The 8,765-nt window shown below is 34.1% G+C and overlaps 1 protein-coding gene across 1 annotated transcript; it reads right to left on the bottom strand.

The window, feature by feature from the left end:
* On the bottom strand, nt 279–2,502 carry LOC107627393 (probable esterase D14L). The gene is made up of 2 exons (XM_016330231.2): nt 1,964–2,502; nt 279–1,018 (listed from the first exon to the last, which is right to left on the bottom strand). The coding sequence occupies exons 1-2, from the start codon at nt 2,329–2,331 to the stop codon at nt 574–576; spliced, it is 813 nt and encodes a 270-aa protein (XP_016185717.1). The 5' UTR covers nt 2,332–2,502; the 3' UTR covers nt 279–573.

Genomic DNA, 8,765 nt, shown 5'->3' on the forward strand with positions numbered 1-8,765 from the left:
ACAACGAATTTGAATTTTGTTATGATCAAAATTTATGATTAAAATCAGAACATAAAGTACACTTGTGTATCAATTCAATTTTGTGTGTTTTCTTTTCAATCAAGTTTATGATATTTTAATTAAATTGAGTTGGTCTAGTGGTTAGTTTACTAATTTGTTTAAATAAGTGCGTGATTCGAATTCCACTTTATTCATGTAATAATTCATTGGCCAATGACAACCTCTTAAATGGAGTTTAGTGCCGCAGCAAATTAATCTTTAAGATTTTGATTCTCTAAATTTTAAATTTTACTTTAGAAAATAAAGTATGATCTATCATCATTTATTCCATAGGTGGGACCAAGAAAAAACATGAGAGAGAAAGCATTCAATGGTGAGAGATCTCACTTTATCCTCTAAAGTAAAAATCTAAAATTTAGAGAATCCAAATTCTAATCTTTAGCCTACTGAATTTAGAGATACCTTGAAAAATTAGAACAAAGTTTATCGATCTCAATAATGAATAGTCATCGGAGAACACCAATCACTACCATCACCAATTTCATTTCAATTCAATTCAATTTAGTGTCAAAATTAAGTCGCAATATCGTAATGAATATGCTTGAGCAGCACAGGAATCACGGTATCCGGCGAACTCAACTGCGGCAAATGACCTTCCGAAGACAAGAGCTCGACGATGGAGCTACCGCCAAGGTGTTGGTGCAGATATTCCGCCACTACCACCGGAACAGCGAGATCCCTCTTACTTTGTATTATATGACATGGAACGGTAACGAGACTTAGAATTTGTCTCATATCGCTTTGGAATATGGTTTGCAACACACTAAGAGCTATGTCTGGCCTCATGTTGAACAGGGTTCGGCTGAATTCTTGAACCGCCACGGATTCCATGTCACCTCCAACGGCCATTGGAGCAAAACCTGAACACCATGCTTTGTAATTCGCCGCCATGGCGTCAAATAACTGGTCCAGATCTTCCTGCTCGAAACCCCCGAAGTAATCCGCGTCGTTCAAATACCTAACAATAGCCCAATATATATGATAGACAATAAACAAATTAAAGACACCACATAACCATATTAAAAAGTTAGAATGATGTCACATGCTGGATTTTTTTTTTAATATGTATGTCCAATGTATATAACGAGAATTACGAGAGATTCAATAGTATAAATATCCATAAAAATATTATACGTCTTAGTTAACACAAAAGATATATTTATTATTTTAACTAATTTTATATTTTTAATATTATTTTTCTTAATTAAGTATAAAATATTATCTTAATTAATCTCAAATTTATTATTACTACACTATTTTGCAATAATAATGCTAGTACGTACTAACTACTTATCGTTTACATACCAACGAAACTTAGTACCTATATATATACATATATATTCTCACTCATCACTACTTATTCTTTCTTTTCTTCTCTTGAATTAAAAAAACGCTAATTAAGTGCCTACTAAAGTTGGTGTGTAAAATATATTTACACAATATTAATCTCTCTTTTTCATTGATCATTTTTCTATAAGAAAAAAACTCATAAGTCGATATATATAACTGAATACATTTTAATTTGTAACAGTTATGAAAAAAAAATTGACACATTAAAAAAAAGGGGGAGTGGATCATTTACTCGAAGAAAAAAAAAACATTGTCAGAACTTCACATGAAACTAAAGGAAGGGATGGGCAGCTCTTGTTATTAATGAAGGTCAACTCAACTAACACAACACTATTATTTATTAATCAACGTACAATCACAAACAACTAAGCTTAAAGTAAATTCATATTAATTAATCAGTTATTGTATTGATTGTGGATCAAAATCACTAGAAATGGCCTAATAATAGCCAGATGCTTACGTAACATACAAAAAAATTTTAGATTCAAATTTTATTGCTGTTAATGTAACAACAAATTAAAATAAAAAGCTTGATTGTTCCGAATGAATTTACCTAGGAGAAGCGGAGACCATAATGATCTTGGTGAAGAGATCGGGGCGAGAAATGGAAGCCACAGTTCCGATCATGGCAGAGACGGAGTGGCCAACGAAGATACAAGAAGAGACGCGAAGTTCCTCCAAAATGGCGAGTAAGTCATAGGCGTAGCCTTGCAAAGTGGAGTAACGTCCAAAGTCAAAGTATTCGGGGTTAGTGGTGCCGGCTCCCATGTTGTCGTACAGCACCACGCGGAACTCGTCTACGAGTTGAGGGACTATGTGTTTCCACACAGATTGGTCGGTTCCAAACCCGTGAGCTAGAACTATGAACCTCGTACCTGAACCCACAACCTTCACGTTATGAGCTTCTTCCACTACTCCCATTCTCTCTCTTTTTTTTTTTTTTGGCTTCTTGTGTTGTGTTGTATTATTGATCGGAGACGATTTTAGGATTGGGGAGTTTTGAGCCTCCTTGTCATATTTAATGGTTAAAAAAGAAAAGGCAAAAGGAAAACGGAGATGGACGAATTAATAAGTAACACATAACCTAAAGATAGAAAATGTTATTTGTATGAAATAACACCAATGTTTAATAAGTATGCTTGATACGTGCTTCAAATGTTCGTGATATGAAGAGTTCAAGAGTTATTTAGAAGATATTTTAGTTTATATTTTTAGAATATGTTATTTAATGTATTTTGATTTTTGTTTATTTAATTACTAGATTGGGCCTTATGTTTATGGGCTTTAGGGTTTTCTTTGTTTTAACCTAATAAGAGGTTATAAATACCTCATTAGCTATTGTAGTCGGAGAATAGAATGATTTAGAGGTTTTAAACCTTTTTTGGTTTCATGATGAAACCATGGTGTGGACAATTGAGGTTGAGGAGTCCCTCTCTTGTTGCATCGGGGAATTGGTTAGAAGGTTGAGGAGTCCCTTCGAATCAATTTCCAAACCATAGCGTTGACAAGTTAGGTTGAGGAGTCCCTTTCTTGTTGCGTCAAGAAATTGGGTAGAAGTAGAGTGATTCTCTTTATACTCGATTTCAACTTATCTTTTTTGTTCTTATTTTAATTTCAATGTATCTTTTTATTCAGTTTGAATCCTTATTTTCTTATTTATCCTTTTAAATCCGTATCATTTGGTATCAGAGCTCAGGTATTAGATTAATTCTTATTAATCTATATTTGTTCTTCGGACAAGCTGTGGAACCAATCTGGATGTAGTACGTGTTATGTTTAAACAAAGAAAATGAAATATTTAATTGATTTAAACATGGTAATTTCAATAATGAAACACGGTAAATTATTGGATCATTAAACAAAAATGATTAACAATTCAAATTTAAAGAGTTGAGTAAATTATTGAAAAAAAATCTATAAAATTAATAAAATACAACATGGAAGGATTGGGAAATTTTTTTCTAAAATATCAAAGAATCTCCAAACTCTGGATGGAAAGGGTGGTTCTGTAAAGAGTTAATGACGAACTAGAATTTCAGCTGTAGTTCTCTATTAGGTATCAGAAGACTAATTCTGTCGGTTTGTTCTTCGTTGGGCTTTGTTCAGGAGAAGAGCATGGGCGATGATCGTCGGCCTTGAAGGTGTTCGTCACTGAGAGGAGAAGTGGGGTCAGCAGCCTAAAAAGAGTGATTCGTGGGTAAAATGTGTTCTTAATTTTTATTTATTTAAGAAAAAGTTTAGGGCCAGTAATTTTATTAAATTTTGGCTAATATATAACCAGAAAAAAAAAAGGTGAGTAATCCCACACCATTGAATAAAATCTCACACCATTAAAAATATCATTAATGACTACTTGATGGTTATAAATCACAAAAATTGGTGACCCTAACACTCTTCTTTATTTAATAGTCTTTTCTCACACCTTTTTATTTAAGCTCTGGGACTCCTTTAGCAAAATTATATCTATAAAACTATGTATGTGTTTTGAGTTGAAGAGTGGGATGCATTGCAACTAGTTTGGAAGACATTAACATTTCTACAGTTGTGTGCCTTAGCTACCCATTGACAATTTTATGTTCTTTCTGATGAATTAATTTACATAGAGCAACATAAAAGAAGGAAAATAGGAAGTGAATCAAAATGAATTCACTCCTGAGATAGTATTAGTGGAATGCATTTTTGTTTTGGGAATTAACTAATAAAATAAATTCAATTTTGTTTTGTTTGGACTGGTACAACTTCTTTGCTCTCTAAACCCTGTAGGCTCCACATTTTTCTTTTTTGGCTAACCCAATTAAGGCCCAAACAACAAAAATGACTCTCTAGGCATGAAATAACAATATTGCCCTCACAGTAACTCATCGCTAGTCACCACACGTTTACCATCACATAAACACTTATTATAAGTTAGATTACAAACCCCTTAGCCACGTGTCACATATACAGTGGCTGATCAAACCATAGACACCCTTAGCCATGGAAATGGAATTCCAAGCCACCAGAGAATCAGCATATATATCTATTTATAAAAAATATATATAATATATATTAATTAAAATCAATAGATTAAAATAACTGAAATACTGATGTTCTCGATACACTTAAAATTTTTCTTTTATTATTATAAAGATGGGTAGCAACACAATAACTAAATCAGAAACAGACTCGTATCTCCAAAATTATACTATTCAAGAACTTCAAAATTTTGACGTGTATTGCATAAGAGGATTAACCTTTTGGTTCTTGTAAAAGGATTACCTGCATCTTTATCCAATGGTTTGAAAAGCATATAGAGCTGCATCAATCTCTAAATTAATCCCTAAATTACGTTATTGGTGAAGTAGCTAACTCCTGATTGGTTGAGGAGTGTGAGCATCGTATTGAAATGTACTTTTCTACGAGGTGAACTTTATTAATGTTCTTAGGAAAATTATACGGTACAGAACATAAATAATACAGAAATAAAGAGATTCCCTCAAATACAACTGCAGTGTGACACATATCTGTTGAAATGGTCGAAGTTCATAATTATCGTTTGTGAGGAGCGGAGTTGTTGTAGCAGATAGCCACATACGATGTAGTGGCTCAGCTGGTTAGCCGCACATGGCAGATCACGGCAGAACGGAATGCGTTTGGGTATGATGCGTGTGTGGTAATGAGCCTTGTTGAAAATGGCTTTGGGCTTTAGAGCAGATGGAGGTTCTAACCTATTTTTGGACGTTTGGTGGGTATTTTGTCCCGAGATTTTTTTGTCATGGATAGATAATTGAATTTTAACTTAGAAGAACAATGTGAATCCATGGACGGAAAAAAAAGGGAAAGAAAAATGTGAAACATTGTGGAAAAAAAGAAAAGAACGACATGAAGAGGGACGACGTTAAATGGGAAGAAGAAAAATAATAGTAATAATATCATCACTAATGATAGTATTAGTTGTAATATCTTGTGAATCATTTGATTGGGGAAAGGTTATGTGACGGTGTGCTGTACCTTCGTTTATACTAACCGATTGGCATGATATTTGTATCACAATTTTAACAATATATATCTAAGCTAAGGTTGAGAAATAATTTAACTACCAAAATGATATGTATAAGGTTATGGTGTAAATAATTGTTTGCCGTATTGCGGGGTGGTATAATATGTCTCATTTTTTTTTATCTACTTGATTGTGGGTAGATCATTTAAAAATTAAGCAATAATAACATATGAACTCCTTTGGGTGAGACAGCACAGTCATTTTCAGTAAATGCGTGAAACTGATGATACGTTATGAGGACTGCCGAAAAATATAAATGGTGAGCAGATTGAGAAGATACATACAGAAACCTCCTTAAAAACTGAAATTTAGTTTCGTTGGTGAGCTTAGTTGGCAGCGTGCAAGCCAAGGTCTGAAGTTTTGTTGAACATGCGCCTGAATACCATCGGACACGGCTGCCCAATGTTATACCCTAAGCACACTCAAACCAGAGAAAAAGTAGTTCATAGTTGCACCAGGTATACATGTATCAAATTAGCCACAAATATCCATAACCAGCCTACATTCCCCTCCGCAAATAATGAATGACCACTGCACCGAAACCCACCTAACATACAATTCAGCAACTCGTTATACTTAAATATAACATTATTCACTGCCGACTTTATAACTAACTAACTTACCTAGCATATCAATAGCGAATTCATCGACACATTCACTACACGAAAGAAAAAAAAATTTTCTCTCCTAAGCATGAATAGCAACACAGAATTGCCCACCTAATCTTCTACCAAATTGACTTAAATTAATTGATGTGTTTTTCCGTTCAACCAATCATTGAACAATAGATCCATCCGACAACAGCATCATCTACAAGATTCAGGAATCCTCAAAGTCATTCAACCAAAATCACATTCTTCAGAAAAGTACAACCATTTCTTTGGAGATATTTTAGCACTTGCAAATGCGACAGTTATTGCATTCCATCAATTTACCTTGACCTTTGTAGATTAGACTCGGAACATGTTTCTCACACTTGTTCCAAATCTTAGAGGGAAGATTAGCACACCCACAATCAATGGCAAAATCATCACAAACATCACATACAAGCACATATTTTCATGGAGACTGACAACATTTGCATTCCCTTGTAATGTTTGTCTTCTCTACGGAAAGAGGAAGCTTGTGGCTTTCATGCTTAACTTTGTCCTCAAGGGTTATAGTTATAAATATAGTAATAATAATTATAGTTATTTTTATTATTATCATTATTATTCTTCTATAGGACATGACATTGGCCACGGCATAATTTCATTTCACTACGGTTGACTGTGTCTTATACATTACTCTGTCTCAAAGTCTTCGATCACTTCTCTATCTATTTAATAAATAAAAAACATTATTATAGCATTACTAAATATATTTACACCTTGCTTGATTAAACTACAACATACCAAAGAACAAACTATAACAATACAGTAAGCTATAAAGCCAGCATGATGCCTCTCAAGGTTAGAACAAAAATCAAAATAAAATGGGGTCCAATGCTTATATCTGATCAGAGGTCCTATTTTTTCAATTTATTTCATGACTTTAATCTAAGTACCTTTTTTCCTTGAATTTTAAAACTTTTTAACTCAATATTAATCAAAACAACCAAATCCGTACTAAGAACCAACCCTCATTAACAAATTATTCCTTTACTTAACAAACCTCGGCAACTCTAACTATTGTTGCCTAACTTCAGAACAAATACCAGGAACCTATACACCATCCGACTATGTCTTCATTGCCCTCCGTATCAACCCGCTAGTATCCAAAGCACCCCCAATTTCCCAAATTCAACAATCATCATTCAACAAAATTCTCATATTAACTAACCTTACAACGATTATCTTTACACACATTAACAACGACAAAATAAAGAACAAGAAATCAGTTGCCATCCAAAAAAGAACTATACCTGTTATGTAATCCTAATCTACCAAACCAAGATGGAGATAACCTTCCTGTTGCCCGCTAGAAACGACACACAATGGACAATCCCCACAGTTAAGGCAGAGTAAACGCACATGAATCACGAGACGAGACGAAAAGCTCACTACTTACCGAGATGAGGGATCCAGGTACCCCCAATCCAAGCCTGCGACGATGAATATACTCTGACGCTTGCCGCACTTGGCCACGACCTTTACCCCGTCGAACCACTTCGACCGCAACCAGACCACGCGCAAGACCCAAAACGGCATCCACAACAGCCTCGCCGGCGTTTCTACGGTCGGAACCTAGGGTACGCTTCAATGTTGGCAGAATAGTGTAGACGAGACCGAGCTACTGCCTTCTGTGCTTTCATTTTTCCTGGGTCTCACCCAAAAAGGCCCACCTCCAAAACCTCAAGCAAACGGATCTGGGCATAGTGAGAACCCCGTTAGATTTGGCACCACCTAGCCGGCTCCCTCGCCCCTCTCCTCAGCGACCACACGCCCTTCATAGCCAGCCGAGTCCTGCAATACTCGCCGACACGTGTCCCTATAAAAAACACTAACAAGGTATATATGTATCTCTGTATCAAATAAGCTCTGTACAGTAGCGCGACCCATGTTCTTAATAGGAAACTTTAATATGATTTTGGTGCTCTTTTGTTGCGGATGAAGTTGATATTTTTTTTTTTTTGAAATTTTAGAAAGTGTTGTTGACATGTATATGTAAATAGAGAAGGTCTCTGGTGGTTAAAATTGTGATGGTTAAAGGTGATTTTTTATTAATCAGTAAATACTTTGTTGACATATGGTGGTTTTGGGTAATACAAAAGAAGTGTTAGGGCCAAAGACAAAAGAATAAGTGCATGCCCAAAAACTGTTTTTTGTTCATGTGGGTCATTAATTCATTATTGAATCATGGCCCTTGTTTTGATCAATTTTGTTTATTTTTTTAAAATTGTATAATAATATGTAATTCACGTTTATTTAAAAATAATATAAAAAACTATTTGAAATTATATTTAATAAAGTTTACTTTGTTGGTCCCTATAATTTCGCAAAATTTTTAATTAGGTCCCTATATTTTTTTTCCTTTTAATTGAGTCCTTGTACCAAAACTTTTTTTAATTGGATCCCTACACTTTTTTTTCTTTTATTTGGGTCCCTGTACTAATTTTTTTTAGTTAGATCCCTATAAAATTAAGTCAATTACTGTCAAGAGAGACCTAATTAAAAAAAATTTAGTGCAGGGACTTAATTAAAAGGGAAAAAAAAGTATAGGACCTAATTGAAAATTTTACAAAACTATAGAAACTAACAGAGTAATTAAACCTTAAATTAAATATTATTTTAAAATTTTAAATTTATTTTAAATATAATCAGTTAGATGTAGTTTG

The sequence above is a fragment of the Arachis ipaensis genome, chromosome B01 (assembly GCF_000816755.2).
Source record: "Arachis ipaensis cultivar K30076 chromosome B01, Araip1.1, whole genome shotgun sequence".
Classification (NCBI taxonomy): domain Eukaryota; kingdom Viridiplantae; phylum Streptophyta; class Magnoliopsida; order Fabales; family Fabaceae; genus Arachis; species Arachis ipaensis.

Coding starts and splice junctions, on each gene's coding strand:
- LOC107627393 (XM_016330231.2), bottom strand. CDS start 2,331: ATGGGAGTAGTGGAAGAAGCTCATAACGTGAAGGTTGTGGGTTCAGGT. Junction 1,019..1,963: donor ATGGTCTCCGCTTCTCCTAG/GTAAATTCATTC, acceptor GGCTATTGTTAG/GTATTTGAACGACGCGGATT.